The 19,330-nt window shown below is 41.7% G+C and overlaps 3 protein-coding genes across 4 annotated transcripts; 1 reads left to right on the forward strand and 2 right to left on the reverse strand.

The window, feature by feature from the left end:
• Positions 1-1,502: 1,502 nt before the first annotated feature.
• LOC131881174 (dual specificity mitogen-activated protein kinase kinase 6-like) lies at positions 1,503-6,697 on the reverse strand. Its single transcript, XM_059227958.1, has 6 exons — positions 6,336-6,697; positions 4,936-5,113; positions 4,623-4,859; positions 3,535-3,714; positions 3,226-3,443; positions 1,503-1,825 (listed from the first exon to the last, which is right to left on the reverse strand). Exons 1-6 carry the CDS (start codon positions 6,389-6,391, stop codon positions 1,660-1,662), a joined length of 1,035 nt encoding a protein of 344 aa, XP_059083941.1. The 5' UTR covers positions 6,392-6,697; the 3' UTR covers positions 1,503-1,659.
• A 2,220-nt stretch (positions 6,698-8,917) lies between these two features.
• On the reverse strand, positions 8,918-11,703 carry LOC131881107 (uncharacterized). 2 transcript variants are annotated; one of them, XM_059227878.1, is made up of 4 exons: positions 11,451-11,703; positions 11,113-11,289; positions 10,673-10,759; positions 8,918-10,474 (listed from the first exon to the last, which is right to left on the reverse strand). In XM_059227878.1, exons 1-4 carry the CDS (start codon positions 11,484-11,486, stop codon positions 9,005-9,007), a joined length of 1,770 nt encoding a protein of 589 aa, XP_059083861.1. In that variant the 5' UTR covers positions 11,487-11,703; the 3' UTR covers positions 8,918-9,004. The 2 variants fall into 2 exon arrangements, with proteins under 2 accessions (XP_059083861.1, XP_059083869.1); XM_059227886.1 differs by having other exon boundaries at positions 11,113-11,300; positions 11,451-11,541.
• Positions 11,704-15,126: 3,423 nt separating this feature from the next.
• On the forward strand, positions 15,127-18,774 carry LOC131881122 (uncharacterized). Its single transcript, XM_059227896.1, has 2 exons — positions 15,127-15,549; positions 16,849-18,774. Exons 1-2 carry the CDS (start codon positions 15,532-15,534, stop codon positions 18,463-18,465), a joined length of 1,635 nt encoding a protein of 544 aa, XP_059083879.1. The 5' UTR covers positions 15,127-15,531; the 3' UTR covers positions 18,466-18,774.
• Positions 18,775-19,330: the final 556 nt, after the last annotated feature.

Consider the following 19,330-nt stretch of genomic DNA (forward strand, 5'->3'; position numbering starts at 1 on the left):
TACGGTTTGGACCGAGTCTCTTCTCCTCGACTTTATTTGAGATGATTAGTTGAGAGATTTTTGCATTTCTTTTGCCCGGAAGGCCGATGACGGCAATTATAAATCTAAGCTGTAGCAGTTCTTCCACGTTTCACGACTGGGACTCTTGCAAAAGGGTGATGAATGTTTCTTTTTGGACGTATTTAGTTTCTATAACATCGGAGGATCGATGCAAGCAAGGGTGCACGAAAGAAGGTTGCCAAGTCATCTTGGTAGAGGGGGATGGTTGTTTGGCTAGGGGCAGGTTTCGAATACTTTAGGCCTCCATCCGCCCACCCTCCTCTACTACGTAAAACCTGAGAGGCTCTAATTTTCTATCGAGTTGAATGTGCGAGGGATGTCGTAAATCCTTTCCAAATAATTGAACTCCTCAAGCCTGGGAACTTGATTTATGTCGGTGCATCGTCGTCATTGTTTCCCGTAATGACACACAATCTAAGTAGTGTTCAATCTTCTTGAATCGAAACACGGTCGATCCACAGGGAAAGAGAGACAAACCAGAGGACTAGAACTGGATAAACGACACCAAATTAGGGCAATGATAAAATTGATCCAATTGAGATCTCTTCTATACATTTTTAGTTTTATTTGGTGTTGGCATTTTAACCTTTACAAACGAGGAATGCTTGATTAAGAGACTGAACAATGTATGATATTTGGTCAAGCAATGAATTGGCGGTGGCCGATAGGGTCATATTGCTTCTTCTAAGATTTTGTTCCTCAATGATTGGGGGGGTTTCTTACCTCAGCCCGAAAAGTCATAATAAAATATTTGATTTAAGCAAGTTGAACATTCTTCAAATGCTTTGTGTGAATTTCTATGTTACGTTCTTCAATCCTTAAATTTACAATTCTATATCAAAACGATTTGTTGGACCTACAAGTCTAGAACTCTAAGTTGGCGCATTTCCGTGGACAAGCACGTAATTCAGAATGGACGAAACTAGAGGATTTCATCAGCGTATCAAATTCCCATCACTAATTCCAGGATGAGCTTTGGAATTTGAGCAAACGTATTAAGGAATTAAATCCCATGATTTGAGATTTTCCAGGCTTATTCCCTCCAATTTACCCCTCCTTTGCTTCTCCAATAAAGGATGGTCACGTCCACAACTGATCCCGTATTTCACCCCACTGATTTGTAATACATCAGTCAACATCAGTCACCAAGCATCTCCGTTGGAGACTAAAAAACCAACACCTGTTCTGCTTGACCAGAGGTAACAAAAAGTCAACAATGTGAAAATTGTTTCAAGGTTGACCATGATTTTTACGTTGGAAATGGAATTTGAAGTGTCAATTGCCACTTCAGTACGTCGAGCCAATCCAATCAATGTTGATCAGTCAAGAGGTTTTTGTAGCATGACAAACTCGACAAAGGTCAATGTCTGTTTGGAAAGGTCATCATTCACCAACCACCGGTAAATGACAGATTTCCCTTGGTTTTATGACACGCTTCGCCGTTAGTTACGAGACTAGTATTATTGTTTATTTATCGTCTCACATTCTGTAGATTTATAGTCTTCCTTTTTAGTTGTTGTTCTTCTTCTTAATGTTTTCGAGGAATATATGGGGATGAGTAAGATGGCGAGGACTAGGAACGAGACCTCATTCTATTTCCTAGGGTTCTCCATTGGCATTTGTGGAGGCCGCTGCGGGTTCGGGTGCATCCAGAACTTGGGACACGAATCCCGAGATGTCAGTGTTCATCTGACTATGAAGTTGGAGGAACGGATGTTCCAAGAGAGCTGAATACGTGGCGCGCTCATTGACTTTTTTCTGTAACCTAAAAACAACCATATCGAAACGATCAGTGAAATTTTAGAGGACAGAACGTACTTGATTGAAATGTCGGTGAGGAAATGGGGTCTCTGATTCAATTTTACATGGCATGAACATTGAATATTCACCATAAGAAAGGGCTAGTTCAGATTCAGTAGAAAACAACGAAATGGCCGGAACCGAAGGTCAACAACACATTTTGGTTCGCAAACACTTGAGATACAAAAAAAGAACGCAAAATCAGACCATCAAAGAGAAAAATGATGTAATCGACAGGATTACTCGGGTTGATTAAGCATGGGTCACCATGAAGGGTTGAAATGAAATGTTTCAATGAAGTGTTCCAGATCAACCCTTACATTTAAGGACTAGCTCGGTCTGCCAACTCAAATTCGTTGGTAGACCAAATATCATACAAAGATTGAAAGGTAATAGTGGGGGATAATAGACAATAGGACACCAGAGTGGAACAAGCCGTCTTTAAGTAACGAATCTTCTTATTCCTACTGAATACTTGAACCTAGTAGTGATGCCTTAGCCAAAATCTCCAGTTTGGCGGAAAAACGGTTTAACCATATTCAAGATGCGGAAGTCGATTGTCCAGCCGCATCTTGAATATGCCTCTCCCATTTGGACTCCAATGAATTCAGCAGGTTTGCAAAAGGTCGAACAAGTCCAAAGATGTTTTACTAGGAACATGACAGGATTGAGAGAGCTCTCGCATTGGGAGAGGTTAGAAAGGTTGGGATTGTGCAGTTTTCAGAGAAGGTACGAAAGGTATCTGATACTGTACGTCTTCAAAAGCATCCATGAGCTTTGTCCCCACCCAGGATTTAGGGTCAATTGTAATGACCGTCGAGGCTTAATGTGCGTTTTGAGAGCACCTTCAAGCCTTCAAGAATCCAGGCTAGTTCGAACAATGAAGTCCAACTCTCTTCTTTCTCGGGCTCCTTCTTTGTTCAATTTGCTGCCTTCAAATATTCGTAGGGAGTATGTAGGCGTTGATCCAGTAGCAGGGTTTAAGTCAGACTTGGACAAGTTTTTGACAAAAATTCCCGATCAACCTTATATTCAAGAGTTAGCCAGATCAGCCAACTCTAATCCATCCGTTGGTCGATCAAATAATATGTACAAATTAAAGTTAAGTAAAATGACTAAGTTTATTGTCTTGAACTGCTGGGATTCCAATCCCAGTAGCGGTAGGGAAGTCGGCAAAAAAAAAGAATAAATAAAAACCGTACCCAAACCACTTTTGATTGGTAATTTTTGTTGGGCATATTCGGGCAGTTGCCATTTTGGAGTAAATATCAACTACTTGTCATGACCAAACATTCTTTAAATGGCTAACAATCTATCAGTATTTCCTCGAGCACACAGATTTGAATGAGTTAAAAAAATGCTCACGTCATGTTTATAAAGTCTTCGAATTGGGGCGTGAATTTTCCAGACGGTAATTGGGGTGCGGGCTCCACCACCACCTGTTTCAGTTGTTCGAACGGCGAAGCCCACGTTTTGTACGGAAAATTCCCCGTCGAGATCTCAATCATGGAAATTCCGAAACTCCAAACATCCGAGCGGACGTCGTAATTTGACGGATTTCCGGACGGGTCAATGCGCTCTGGCTATAAATGTAAAGTACATTGAGTTAGGACACTTGCCTTTAACGGCTGATAGGAACAGTTAACAGGAGTTAGCTTGGATTGCACTTCTTACTGCCATGTAGGGTTTGCAGCCGGCTTCAATGGTTTTGGCTACGGAATCCACAAGATATCCTGAAATTCCGAAATCGCACATTTTGACTTGACCGTTGCGGGAAATGAGGATATTGGAGGGCTTGACGTCGCGATGGATGACTTGCAGCCTGGTTTGCAGATAATGGAGTGCACTTATCACCTAGAGGCAAAATATGGATCATCAATGACAACAGACCTCTGATGAATTATAATAATGATATTTAAATCCGGAGTAATTGCAATTAAGTACCCTTGGGCCCAAATAAAAGCGATATTCCAATTGCAAATAATAACAATTTCTTTTTATTCACATGACGAATTTTTGGGCATACACTTTTGAATGACTTTTAGACACTCCACTTATTTCAAGGTAAACCTTTGTGCGCAATCATATTTAAATTTGTACTTTTGCTCTGCTCTAAACAAATCGATCTCCTCAAATCCTTTGGTTGAATTGTTTTTCAGGGTGTTAGGTGAGACAATCATGCTAAATTAAATTTGATCTGTGCATGGAAAGGCACTCTCTGATCAAGCAGAAAGTGACTAGTTATTAAAAAACAATATTTTTCAGCTAAGTAAGTAGCATCACCAAGGCCTGGTAATCATTTCTTTAAGAACAGATGAAGGTGGTCGAAACATTAATAGTGTTATCCCTTCATTTACTACTTAATAGCTACTTCCGACTAAAACTGACAAGATAATTCTAAAGAAATCCTAAGGAAAAATTACAGACGAAAAATGTCGACAAATTTTGACNTACTACTTAATAGCTACTTCCGACTAAAACTGACAAGATAATTCTAAAGAAATCCTAAGGAAAAATTACAGACGAAAAATGTCGACAAATTTTGACAGACGCAACAGACTAGTAATTTGTGCGACAGAGGAAAGAAATGTGTTTACAAATTTAATTGAATAATACAATTGGTAAGTAATTGTAGACGTAATTAATGACATCTCAAACCAATTTAATTCCGACTGTAATCAATCACATGTCGACAGTATTCGATTTAGGTCTGTGAATGAGTTTGGGTATAAGTAAAGTCATCTGAACAGAAAGATACATACTGCAAAGGCTATTTTTCCGAGCACTTCTTCGGGGATGTGGATAGTATTTTTGAACGCTCGCACATAGAATTTGTCCAACGAGATGTCCATGACTTCCATACAAATCCAGACATCGCCCTCACGAAACATGGCACCGTAGAAGTGGACCGTGAACGGACAATCCGACGAGCGCATGGAGATGTCCAAGTCCATCAGGAGGCGTTTCGTCTCGATACTATTCACGGTCGCGGTTATGCGCTAAAAACATATAGGACAAATCCAAGCTTGAATCAAACATCTCTCACCTACTCAATCCATCCAGCCTGACAAATACCTTCACGGCCAGAATGGTACCCGTTTGCTTGTGTTTCATTTTCTCGACCACTCCGTAAGCGCCTCGTCCGAGGACGCAAATCGACTCGAGATCATCGGCCTCAATGGCACACGTCAAATCTCCGATGGTGATGGTGGTATGCGAGTCCAAATCACGCGGAATGGCCGGAGTAGCGGGTCTGCGGGAAAATAAAACCATTCATAAAACAGTCTCGCGTCTGAACCCAAGGGCACCCCCAAAGCATGGTGGATGGCTTCAAACAGAGGGCAGGCATTCTTCTCCAGAGATCCATGAGTGACCGTACCTAGTAATCCGACCCCAGCAAGTTGAACTGGCCGACATTTTCAAATAAACCTCAGAGGCCCGACCTAATGGGGCATTTGGTGTCCATTTCAAAAGATTGGCATAAGCAAGCATGACGGAATACATGCATACCTAGGCTCTCGATAAAAGCATCATTTCCTATTATGGTCCAACCCAACAGCTTATTAACAGCCTTCTTTGTAAACAGGGGTCCGTAAACAATGAATACGTTTTTTTTTCCTTCGAATGACTTGGGCTAATACAAAGACAACTCGAGATTTCAATCAGATATTAGAAAACGAAAGTCCTAATTATGGAGGTATTTGACATGTGAGCTCTTTTAACTCATATCTAACCGATTTCAGTAGTTTCACTGGCTTCCGATACATCAAAAAACCTGTCAAGTATTCCTGGAGGATGGTCCCGCAGATTAGAGATGTTTCTAAATCTGGTGAGGGACACGAGGCAAGTGTTCTGGACGGACGGATACATTTTGCTTACCAAACCATCAAATCTGGCAAGAAGCATAATCAAACCTAACATACTGGCCGTGGCGCACTAGTAGGTGTTAACAAATAACCAAAACCTTCATGGGCGTCAGATTTCCAATGAGATTCTCATCAGGAAGCTCTATTAAATCGAGACATAAATATCATCAGCCCATGGCTTGAATTCTACGGGATGAGATTGGTAAACTATTCATTCGAATTACGATCATATGGTTAGGTCATGTCACCGAAACTTCCTGACCAAATCAATATATTAATTCGCATTGCCTTATGCCGCCACAGTTGCCATCTCAAGAACTCTCTTAATGTTGCATAATTGAGTTTCCTACCCCTCCATCCCAAAAGATGTCCTGGATGTCCTTTAGTACCTTCACTCAGTCCGTTCAACAAACGCGGTATCCCTAATTAAACCCAACCTGACCTAATCTAAAACGGTAATCGGCACCATTACCCTTGAAATCTGGTCCTGACATGAATTTGGCCCAACCTTCAGAAACAGGGGTTGCCAAGTAAGGGTTATACAACTCCCTGGCCCCCGGGCTCTGTGTTTGTCTGTTTCAGCTTTGGGGAGGGGCCAATCATACGTACTCAACGGGGGCGGTAGGTGTGACAATCTTCAAAGAGGGCCCTTTTTTGGGCGGCATGGTGGGGCTGAGTGGGAGGAACTGAAGGCAGAGGCAGATAGGTTGAGGATCGAAGGCGCCCCACCAATGTCAATTCCACCACCACGGTTGGATCGGCGGGTGGGTGGAACAAGTGGAACAGGTGGAACGGGCAGAGGGACAATCAATCTCACATTCTTCTGGGCCTCCCAAAGTTCAAAGATCAATGGATACACATCGATGGATTCAATGAGGGAGGATAAATAGGTTGGTTCGAGAGTTTCTCACTTTGTTCCTCTGATTTGGTTGGATCAGTCAAGAATTCAGGGTTGCTGTTCAATTTCGATTTTCAACCACCACACGGAGACACTGGGGTAGGGCTGTCCGGAATCTGGCCAACGACTCAATAGACTCAAAAGACTCGTAAGACTCGTGTGGTTGGTTGATCAAGCATTTTATGACTTTGACAATTTGATGAAGGAGGATAGGAGTTTGATACAACTAGATCTCGGTCTTTTTGTTCTGGTTATCCTCTAAAGACTGGCTGTCTGTCCTACTTTGTTTTTACATACCCTAACTTCCATTCAGAGTGTCTTAACCTGGAAATGATGATAATGATCCCAAAATAATGAAAATAATAAATGTTGTATCTTATCGACAGAACTATCAATGGAGAGAGAGCCAGTACTATTGTCAATTGCTAACAAAATTCAAGTTGTATTCAAGCTTCGGACATCACTTTCGGGTGTCCCCCCAAGATCAAACATGTATTCAATTTATGTATGTCAAAATGACTCATTTTTGGATGCCTGAAAGTGTGTTTTTCCACAAGAGGAGATTAAAATGGTTGAAATTGGAACAATATTTCAGAATGTTCAATGTGGTCATAATGGTTTTAAGACCTAACGTGAAAAGTATTTTTATCATCTAATGTGAGTTGGAAAAATCTTGATTTTAAGAGGGATGAATAGACATAAATTTTGCTCAATGATTATACAACGTTTGGTCACGCCATCCTGGTTTGCCATACTCACTTAGATTTCTACAAATGTAATTGAATGCTTTCCTCTATGTTCTCAATTAACAAGGCTTGATGTCTTACTTCTTATCATGTTGAAAAACACTCTTGCAAGTTGATCAAAAGTCTTCCAACTCAGTCAAAATAAGAAGCATTAGAGGAGTCGAGTTTCTCTTCAGGGACCTTTCACATCCCTAAGCCAGGGTTGCTGAGCTTATTCGTCCAAGTATCCTGCCAGTACGGGCTGAATCAGAGAGTGAGACAAATTCATGGTTGTGAAGTTGGAAACAGCTGACATAGGTAGGCTTGCCGAAAAATATTTTTCATGATCAAACTAGGAGTTTTCAACAGCAATCTGTTTTAGCACTGATTTTTTTTTTTTATATTGTGTCTTTTGAATAACTTTCGATCCATGAACTTTAAGAGTTTCAATAAACCGACGATAGTCAGGGTGTACAAGTTTCCAAACCAGGATTACATTGAATGCATTTTAGGCATGCACGTGAAAAAACTAATGATTTGAGGTGCTTGAGTAGGAAATCGACCGTTTTGATGCACTAAAACTCATCCGGGTAATTCTGTTAACAGCTTCGATAGTGCGACCTTTTTTGGCTTTAAACGGCAACACTGTGCCAGGCTGTCCATTCTGTCTGAAGCTGCAGTTTTGCACAATTAGTGTCGCCACAAACCACGAATAGTTATAAAGGCAAAAACATCTTATTTCCTTGGGTTATTTATAATTTGTTCTGTGTTGTATTGGTTTCGAAGAGTCTGGATTTCTTCATCTTACATCAGGTGATTTGTAATCATTAGATCGCTTTTTGAAGATTGGGAACGGCACAGAATGATGATTTTCTATGGAGCAAGCAGCCTGGAAATAGGAACACTGAATGTCGATTCAAGTTTTACTTCTAATAGTGTCATCCGGTAAAATGGAACACTTACGTAGTGATGGTCCGATATCAGAAAGAACAGTTGTAATGTATTAAAAAGGGAGATGGTTCTAGCGTAGTTGACTAACCCGCAAGCGATTTAAATTCGGGTTCATGGGTTCAAGCCCAGATCTTCTCTCCCCTCGCTCTAGTGGATATTCTCACCCCAGAATGGCCCCCAATCACCGATGTGTGATCCCAAATATATACATATATAAAAAAATATATCAAATATATATTTTTATATATTATCATTTTATATATCACCGTACATAACATGTCTGGCAATAAAGATATTTAGAAAAAGTCAGAAAGCCTTCACATACAAGTTTCTTTTTTATGGGCACTTGGGTTTACAATACAATTGGGCTTATATGAAAATCGTTGTTAGTGTTGAGATTATACTGACGGCAAATACTCGACTCAACTCATAATCTAGCCATACACACTATCAGTTGGTCTAATATTGTTTTTTCTCATCTCACACATTGATTAAGACAGCAAATTTGTCGCATTGATACGGTCTCACTCTCTTCGTGCACTCCTAAAAGAATAGAAAATATCGAAACGATGTTTCGAAAGCAGTTCCTTACTTAGTTTGTTGAAATTCACAAAGCATTCAGAAAAGAATAAACGTGAAATTTATTTTCACTCCATGGCATATCCTTGCTTAAATCTGGCCTTTTCATTCGAGATCGTTGTTGTTCAAACATCTGACAAATCAATGGAAGAAATCCTTCTGGGACAGTCATACAATTTGTTGAGCTCCTCGCGATCCTGATGCCGTTGTATTGCTTTCAGTTCAAAACAGGCCTTGTCATGTAAATCCAAAATGGCATATTTTGGCCATCTTTTGTTAGGAGGAGGCTGAATCTTGCCATCAATCAAATTTTTCAATTGCCTTTGTTTGAAATTTAACGACTTCTCAGGCAAAGGAGGTTTCTCTCTCCAATGGAGTCCATCTACAGGATTAACGGGACTTGACGTGTCAGCTGATTGCTTCCATTTCCTTAACTTTGTTTGAAGTTCCTCGTTATCTGGGCTCACCAAGGAATCCTGTTTGACCAACTTCGGCCTACTTTGTGGCTCGTCCTTAATCGTGGGTTTGTCATCCTTCAAAGGCTGCTTGTCGTCAAAGGATTTTCCACTCGCAAGCTTTAAAATATTTCTAGGCAGGGACTTGACACGCTCCACGATACGGGCACTGCCTTTCCTCTTTAATTTGGGCCCTGCTGAAAGTTGATCAGTAAGGATGGCATCGTCAAAGCTGAAGGTGCTCTGACGGTTGTCATTCGTATCTTTGGCTTTTATTTGCACTGGCGAGGGCAGTACCTTTACGGCCGCGGTTTCAGAGAAGACGTGACTTATCCTGGGATCTTCTCGGATTTTTCGAGGATCCACGGGACTCGAGATCATTTGTTTCCTCGACTCTCTCAGACCGGCTCTGGTTTCATTGACGGACTGAGCTCTTGAGAGAGAAATGCGTTTTAAGGCACTTGAAATGGAACCGGAGGTCTTTCGCATGAAAGATTCGCCAATAGGTTTTTTGGAAGGCCTCCCTTGAGCTGAAGGGGGCTTCATCGAGCGTTGTGACTTTTGGGCTTTGGGCGGTAAACTACTATTATTGGCTCCGACATCGATTGTATCGTCAAAGTCCAAAGCATTTGAATGAAACGTGAGCTCGGCAGAGTGTGATGCTTCAGGCGTTACGACGAGATCGCTCTCCCGCGATGCTCTGACAAATTGAGCACTCTGGACCGACAGTTTGTCAAAAGTGGATACTTCCATGGGAACCACATTGATATTTTCCGAACTGTGGCTGCACCGACCATGAAGTGTCATCAGGTTCTGCGATTGGATAGGGATGATTGGGCGTTTCATTCTTGAAGACCGGGATGCCTTGGAGCACGTCCGGGATCTGATTCCGGTGGAGAACTTGGAGTCTGTACTTGAGATCGAAAACCTATTCGATCTTTCCTCGTTCCAGACTTCAAACCTAGGCAAGGTAGACATTGATACAGATTTCCTCTTGGATAAGTAGGGCACCATCAATACATCGGAACCATTGGACAAGGTCGCATAATCTTCCCGTGAGATTCGTCGCGCAACGACCACGCTTTTGGAAGACTTAATGGACGTCGAGCGACACGGACGGACCTCCGAATTCATTTGAAGCTATCAAAATACAATAAAGAAACTTTGATTTGCAAGATACTAGACTGTCAAAGTACGAGATTCTGTCCAATGGAATTGGATTGAATTGGATTCGATTCATCACGATTAGACGTCAATCAATCGTTGTTTCGTCACTTTGGACAAGAAATCTAAATGAGACGTATGGGATTTGGACAAGCTTCTTAGCTCTCTTCTCACCTCAGTCAGTTCCAAGTGCATGGAATCTTTCTTGAAAGTCATAATTTGGTCCTTCCAGCCATTCAACACCTTGGGATCATCGTCTTTCTACAGGAAGTTAGATGAAGGCATGGTTAGTGTCAATGCGCAATGGTATATGACCTAGAGCTAGGGCAAGTCCGGACTCGAGTCCGGGTGTACTCGAGTCTTTGACTCGATTTTTGAGAGATTGGCCGGGCTCGAATCTTCTAGAAAGCACTCGAGTCCGGACTCGTCAAGAAATCAATTATTCATTTTTCCAAGAGTTTCGCAAGACGAGTCTTTTTGCTAAAACTGACTGCACTAAAAGACTCTAGTCCGGCAAAACGTCAAGAAATCAGAGGACTCATACGAGGCCGACTTTTGCCGGACTCGCCCCAGCTCTACTGTATACTAGTAAATGTCATGAAATGATTACGTACGAATTCAAGTTTTTGATGTTGCTTGGTCTTTATCACCAGATGTTTCTTGCCATCCAACATGATACTTGCGACTTCAGAGAGCTCAAAGCTTCCAATTGACTCATTGTCCTTGTCTCGAATCTCAATGGCATTGAAATCGAGCGTCACCCGGCAATCTTTCCAAGTATTCTTAAAGATCTGCAATAAAACTTGGAAATCATGCACATAATAAGCACTTGTCGGGGAATTGATTGATCATGCACGACCTTCTTTGGACATAATTCAACATTCTGCGTAAATAACACTCAACTCGTGATCGGAACGTGAGTGCAATCAAACCAAACGATGTACCTACTTACCTTTTTGCACATGCGAACTTTAAGATATCCATCCATTTTGTACTGTACAATAAAGCAACGCCTTTTGTTTTAGAACTAGTTGGAGACTAAACTACTCCACTTAGCAGACACTCCTTCGGAAGTGTGTGACTTTGATATCGCATTTCAATTTTAGAATTCTTTAGTATTTTCCCCTCAGTTTTTGAAGAGCATTTGTCTGCAAGTACGCACTGTGTACGAATTCTTATTTGTCGTCTTCGATGATTCAACACCAGGATCTCAACGTCTATGATACGCGTATAGCACTGATGAGAAGATTTTCCAACTAATTTTGAATTGTAGGAAGTCATTGAAGGAGTTTACTGAAGCATTGAACCGATCACCAACCAAGTGGTGTGAAAGGCGATGGCGGAATTTCCTGTTGCCATTTTCATGGTAATCTTTACTCGATAACCTGTTCTTGTGAATACATATTTACTCTACAGTCCGGACACACTTTACGTGGTACGTGGGATGCCTTCAATTGAACGTAAAGATCCGAAGTGATGTATTGGAGTGATTTTTTCCAAAAGATTCTCCCTGCTATCAAGGTCAATGAATGGGATTATGATTTGAATGGTAAAACACTGCGAGTATGGAAACAAACGAACCAACCAGTCAACCAGCCAATAGTGAGTGAGCAAGTGCGTTCCTTAATGGAAACCAATGTCCTTGATGCTGGACTAATCACCACTTTCATCTCGTTGAACATGATCATCGATTCCACGAACCAAGTGTTAGCCCACAATAATATACAGTGGTACTTGCCTTGTATCTGTACTACACACAGTACATTGGAGACCTAAAGGGCTCGAAATATAACCGTGGGATCTTGAGAGTGAAGCACCATGCACATTGACCGGGAGGGTTGCTTGGGTGACAAAACGATTTGTCACGAGCTCTATGTGTATCTAGCAGTTTAACGTGGATGGAGGCATAATTCTCTCTTTCTTGGACAACTTTGTTCACTCAGCGTGGGTCCGTTTCTATTGAAAACATGATGATGAACGAAAGTTATAGCTTTGGGGAAGGTCGCAGGGAAAGGAAAATGTCGGCTTGGAAGCGCTCCAGGATCTCTTCTTGCCACCACCAAGGATTTGCTGGAGAAGAACTGTTACTTTCACGTCTTGATTTACGTACACAATGGCATCCCAATGGATTGAAATGTTTATGAACTGTGTACGTCCAATCACCTACTTACTCGCAATGAATTTTGGAGATAAATGTCGATTAGGTTCCTATCTTGATATGTGTAGAACCATAAAAATGCATGAGTAAATTTTGCACCATCTTAATTGCGAGAAGATCGGTCAGACAGAGAATAAATGAAAGGGTAAATAAAGCTTTATGATAGAAAAAGAAAAAAAAACCATTGTCAATAGGAATGTGGTGTTTTGGATCAATTTTTGCCTACTGTTAAAGGGCTCTGAAATGAACGACAGTACAACATTTGTATCTCGGCTATCAATTAAGACAGACGCAGATCGGTTCAACTAAATTGACAAGTGCACATGATTTCAAAACGTTCAATTAGTTGTGCGAACATTACTTACCCTTTTTAAACAGCTCCGTAATGATTTGCCGTGCTCAGAATCCTGGTTTTCAAAAGGTCAAGCAAGATTCCCAAAGGGGTTAGTTGTTAGGTAAAAGATCACATTTCATGTCTTTTGTCTCGGCAGTCTTGGCCAAGTTGTCAAAGGGGTTTCTTCCGTTTATACGTACCATACTAGTTGAGCAAAACAAATAATTGTGATGTGTTTACCTGAGTGCAACGAGGTCCTCTTTGAATTCTCATCTAAGGCCATTGAATAACCTTACAACGTCCGGCTGTCGGTTGACACTGATGCTAGGATGAATAATTGCCATTTCCTTTAAACTACTTCCATCCTAGTTTTCTCGATTTTTGGAACTGAACTATCTTATCTTCCAAGCCCTGATAGTAATCTTTAGTGCCTTCCATTAAGCCTTTAATTTCTTCATCATACGAAAATAGTTAATGATGACCAGAAATCAAGCGGCATGACAATGCCTTCAAGACAGAAGACGGCGAATAAACGTGATAGCCACAAACGACCGGGGGAGCTAACCCGACCTGCTTGGTTGCCTCGGATGAATGGAAAATAGCCGATAGAAGCCAGGTATTGCGGTTCAACGGTTTAATTTCGATGTTTAATGTTCATATATGAGGGATTGATGGTCGCCACTAATGATCTCGGCTCCTATAACCAGATGATGCATCCTTAACGAGCATCAAGGTCGATTCTCTGAATCTTGGCCAAGATGCTACCTTCGGTATCTAAGAAAATATTATCGATCACAAGCCAAATCTGGGCCAAAGAAAGCGTTTGTTCTTGGGAAGTGGTTGATTTTCGGAAGTATTCGGAAGAGCTCGAATCCCTCCCTCAAGGGATAGCGAGTGATTCTGATCAACTGGATGGAAAAGATAGATGGTTGTTCGGAGCGGTCTTGAGGCACCGGATTTGTCAACATGATTTTGCTCAATTGGCCTTATGCCCTCCTTAGTCTCTAGAGCTGAGGGTAATTGCTATGCAATCCTTTTTCCGGGGCAATCCGGAGTTTTCAAGGTGGCAGAAAATGACAAGTCTATCGGCGTTTTTTTGACGCACTTGACGAATTACTTGAAGCACGGAACAGGGAACCATTGCAGGTAGAGATAAGTTTGAGAAACACTTCCATTTCCAGAAGTCTATCATCATTTGGCTCAAACCCACGCGAGACTTGACGACTTAGTTACGATTGGTGTGGCGCATATTAATGTGGGTAATAGATGTTTGTGGTATTGTTCGAGTTGTAGTGTTGGACTGTCGGTTGACCTGATGGATCTCATTCCTGATGTTTTCTTTACGTCCAGCATCCTGAGACACGAGCAAGGTCAGAACCAACGATTCCCACCCTGGTTTTCAAATTCAAGGCCAAAGTGGCGAGTGTTTTGTTTCATAGTTCTTGATTGAGTGACAATAATCGCATTTATGGTCAAAGTACATTGCTTTAAGTGATATAATGGTAACAACTCGTCTTATCGTTTCTTTATTTCGGAAGTGATGTGGCTTTAGAAGACCAACGACGACAGATTTTCGAGGACAATTGTTTTTAAACATTTGATACATTTTATGCTTCATCAATATGCCATTTCAACAATCAGACATGAGGAGGGGGCCATGTTTACTTTAACAGATTTTAAAGCACGTGCAACACATCATTTTTCCAGGGATTTTGGAACCAATTCTACTATGAGTAGTATTTTGCAATTGGAATAAAAACCTTTCGCTAAATATTAGGGATTGGTGTGTCATCAAAACGATATCAACTATTGTCCTGGGCCCCACTCACCCAAAATACGTTCCTTTGTAGAACAAGTCACTCCATCAGGTTCTGTTTTAAAAGAAATGACCTCACAGCCGTTCTTACTTAAATAGGGAGATCGCTCGCTCAAGCAGAAATATGTGTCTTGTTTTTTTTTCTTTGTCTTTTTTATAATTAATTCTCTTTTGGTCGATAAACAACCACTGTCCTGTCCTGAAGCATTTATTACATTGACCAAAAATTCGAGTTGTCTTTTTCAATGGTTTTCCTTTGAGATATGAACTTCGGCGCAACGAATGTTTCAATATCTCATGACATAGCACTGCACTGGCTGACTGAAATCCCTGACCGACGACCAGAAGCCCCGTGTTTCATGGAAATTTTCCCGTGCCTCCTGTTTTCCTTCGTCATCGACCGTTTGGAGGGAGTTCTTGATACGTTTGCGGGAGTTGGATTTATGTGTTCAGATGTCGGGCCAATTCAACCATACGTAAGCTTCATATACAGAAATACTGGGAAAGAAATTTATAAAGTCTCCAACCGCACAAGGATCAGATTCAGTGTGTGAACGTGGTTTCCTGAGATCACTTGTGGTTCGAGTCGCTTTATTTATTGCCAATAGATTGTTGGATCTGTCTCTTGGTCGTCGTTTGTCAACTTGACCAGTGCCATCATCTCTGTCTTCGACCAGTTCGAAATCATTGTGCTACCTAGACTCTTTAATTCATTCTTGCTGAATATGATTATTCGAAGAAAGGTAAGGACATATCAAACATGTTGCATACTTGAAAACATTTGATATGCCAACGAACCCAACCCTTCAAACCTTTGACGGGGTGCCAAACAGCATATAGCATTGATCAATGAGTCGGAAAGTGGATTTCGAAGCGCTATTCCATGGCTCCCCTATGTATTTTGTTTGTTTGTCTACCCTCCGAAAGATTCATTATCCATGCGAAACCTTTGGCCCACGTCTATCTGATCAGCAGAGGCTATGCTCCTCATGGTTTGCGTAGAGCGAGTGAGCCAAAGTCACTCATGATGGCAATGGATAGGATCGGATGTCAACGACGATTTTCTCCCGTAACAAGACCTAGTAAAGTGAATTGGTCCAAATTAATGGTTATACATTTCAACCACGACCAAACAACGAGTCATTTTCGGCCTGTTAGGCTCTATTTGTCATGCTACATTGACGATGATGAACGGGAGGAAATTTACCAACAAGGTGCATCAAGGGTATCCGTTCCGTAGTCGGCGCATCTCTTGCCATTGTGAAAGGAGCAGAAGCTTTGTAGGTAGACTCGAGTTCTGACCCTCATTTCCTTATGAATGGACATCAAATGGTCCAATTGACAAGATTAATGCCAATTGGTACATGGTCGGACGTGAGTCCGGCGTTTTTGTTGCCGTTTTCGAGTTTCTTTTGTAACATGACAAATGGCCATTACACAGACCTGTCCAGGTTTTGCGAGTGCATTTTGAAATCTTGATCTCTTGGCCAAAGATACGATATGGTGAGCACATTGTTCCCTTGTCATAAGGCCTAGCGAAACTAAAGCGAGTCTGTCCAAGGACTCGCTTTTTGTTTCAAGACTCATATGCTTGTTTTCAAAGCGTCTATTAACATCACCTCGCAAAGTATACAAACCATCAGTTCTTCGACAGGTTTTCCTTGAAACCAAATTTCCAATAGTTTTCAGACCAATATTTTCCTAGTAAGTCTGGTCTCGGCTTGGATAAGACCTTCCGCTTTACGCCACCTGATATTGAAATGTGAAAATAAGCGAATCAGTTCAAATGAAGCATGGAGTAATACTCACAGACCCTGAAATGAGCCATGAAAATTCATTGTCACTTGCTGTCATTAAACATCCCCCTGACGATTTAGACTCCGTCTGATTCAGTGACAGAAGTTCAGTGAATTAAAAGACACTAATCCAGTTGTGCAACCCGTAGGTTGTCATTATCTTTGTGAGTCGTCCATGACGAATCACATACGTCCCAAGTTCAAACTAACCAATTGAGATGACATTCTCTTCTGATTTTATTTCAGACTGCAAACATCAATCATCTGAGATGGACCCAGGCTTTTATCATAGGGGTCCTTTGCCTATTCAGCATCGAGCTATCTACTACAGAAGCAGAGACCTTGGTAAACCCAAGGGCCAAAGCCCATGCTCGAAGGCAGCGGAATATTCATGATTTCTTAGAAGGCGGGGATCACAACCATGATGGAGCCAACCAGTTAGATGCGGATGATCCGGATTTCTCGGGTGTGGTAGATTTCAGCAACGCCGAACCAGGCCCAGGGGGATCCTGGTGCATCACCAAGACCAAATATGTGGATCATATGGTCAAGGATCAAATCAAGGAGTGCTGGCATCAAAATATCACTCAGTGCCACGACACTTACGTGACCGAATTTCTGCCCAGCCAAGAGCAGAAATGTGAGGAAACATTCTGGAAGTCGTGCAAAATCGACTTCAGGGAAATGCCTTACAACTATACCATGAAGAGCTGCCACACCCCACTCATGAAAATCTGTGATCAAGATGCCGCGTTTGGCAAGCCTGAAATCGTTTGCAAGACCTGGTTTGAGTCCGAATGCAATACAACATATACAGAGACCACTCCCAACGTGGAAGACAAGCCCAACACGTGGTGTAAGAAGGTGCCAAGAAAGATTTGTGCCCCAGATAACTGCAAGATGGTCCCAGGGCCAGAAGAGTGCCACGATAAAACCCTTGTGTCCACAATTGAAAAACCTACAGAGTTGTGTGATCTCCAACCCACTCAGCATTGTCGACTCATCACCAAACTCACTCCTCATCTTCTCTCCAAAGAAGTGTGCAAAAACATTCCCAAAGAGGTCTGCCATTTGGCGCTGACTGCCCCCAAACAGATCAAGAAACCTCTGACATTAAAATGGTGCACGAGAAAGGGTGGCTCAAATGGGCAAGGCCAGCGAGCTCCCCAAGCAAACAATAACATTCCAACCTATACTAGAAAACCAAGCTATCTTCCACCTCCACCTCCTCCATTACCACAATCCCAAAACAATCAAAGAGGAGTGCAAGTGAACTTGAACTCCAATTCGGGAAGCAGCAGCAACAACAACAACAACAACATCATCAGCAACAATAATAATAACAACAACAATAATAATAATTTCATCCCGCAACCTACCTACGGATCTCCCTCTCGCCAGCCAATCCAGAACTTTCAGCTCGATAACGCAGCGTATGCCAGCTCTCCGGAAGTTCAGGTCACGAAATTCAAACCTCGTCCTCAAGAGCGCGATCGACCCAATGCTTTTCAACCGGTTTACCAAGAGCAAGCCAGGCCAGCAGCTAGTATTCGAAACCGTCAAACCATTCAATTGCCCGACGTATTCCGAGAGGAGCTGATCAAAGTGATTTCAGAGGAGGAATTAGAACGCGCATTGGCCGCAGAGGAGATCTCAATAATTGATGAATCCGTTGAAGAGGATGAGAGCCAGAGCGAGGAAGACATTCCCAAAGTAGTGATCCCTCCTCCTTCCCACTTGAACGAGAGACCGCCCATATTTTCGGCTTCAATTACTGATGAAGTGGATTCAACCGGTCCGGGTCTCGGTTCTTTTGGTAGTTTTGCCAATGTCAACTCAGGGGGCGAAGAATATCTGGGGTGAATCAAACAGCTGACTACCCTACAGCCTACTTCCTGAAGAGTAGCCAATCATCCGATGTTGTTACCCTAGCTCTAGTCCAAAGAAACTAGTCATTCAAGGTGTATGACCGACCAATGTCTCCCATACAGCTCGTTCTGAGTTGTAAACAATAATATCCCCAATTTCATTCACACTTGACAACGAGATACTTTGTTATTAATATGAATTGTTTCATATACATTGCGTTCGTGTTACACCTCACTTGTGCTTTATCCTTGTCACAGAAAATAAAGCCTGAAGTAAAGAAACTGGCACCAACAAATCACTGCTTTAAAAGCCACTCGTACTTTCAATTTCAAACCATTCAATAGCGCAATAAACTGTGACCGCAAAGTCCTTGTCCCATTAAACGAGCAAGTAAATTTGTTTTGCACCTAATCATGCTCGCCCTCAAACATGAAAAATCATAGTAGTGCTTGTAAAGCAAAGAAAAGACAGGAAAACAATGAAGTATTATGTCAAGCTGAGTTTGGGTGTTATGTAAAGACAAACATTACAACCAAACTTGCATCAAGATCTAAAGAATTCTCACTAATTGGACAAGTTTTGTCACATCTTCAAAAAAATGCCGTTTTTTGGTGTAAATTTTATACCGCATTGGCCCAATATAAGAATAGGTTTTACTCATACAAAGCAATTTTGGTAAATTGTATCAAATGGGAAATCTGATAAAGGTATGGTATAGATTGGCTAGGAACCTTGTCTTTACTTTTAATCCATGCAACCTATCACCTGTTTGTTTTCTACTTTGACCTTTTGAATGATGTGGGTTTGTCTACAAGGGGGGAGAAATATTGGCCTTTTTGGGGCCTTCTAAGAATGTTTC

The sequence above is a fragment of the Tigriopus californicus genome, chromosome 1 (genome assembly GCF_007210705.1).
Source record: "Tigriopus californicus strain San Diego chromosome 1, Tcal_SD_v2.1, whole genome shotgun sequence".
Classification (NCBI taxonomy): domain Eukaryota; kingdom Metazoa; phylum Arthropoda; class Copepoda; order Harpacticoida; family Harpacticidae; genus Tigriopus; species Tigriopus californicus.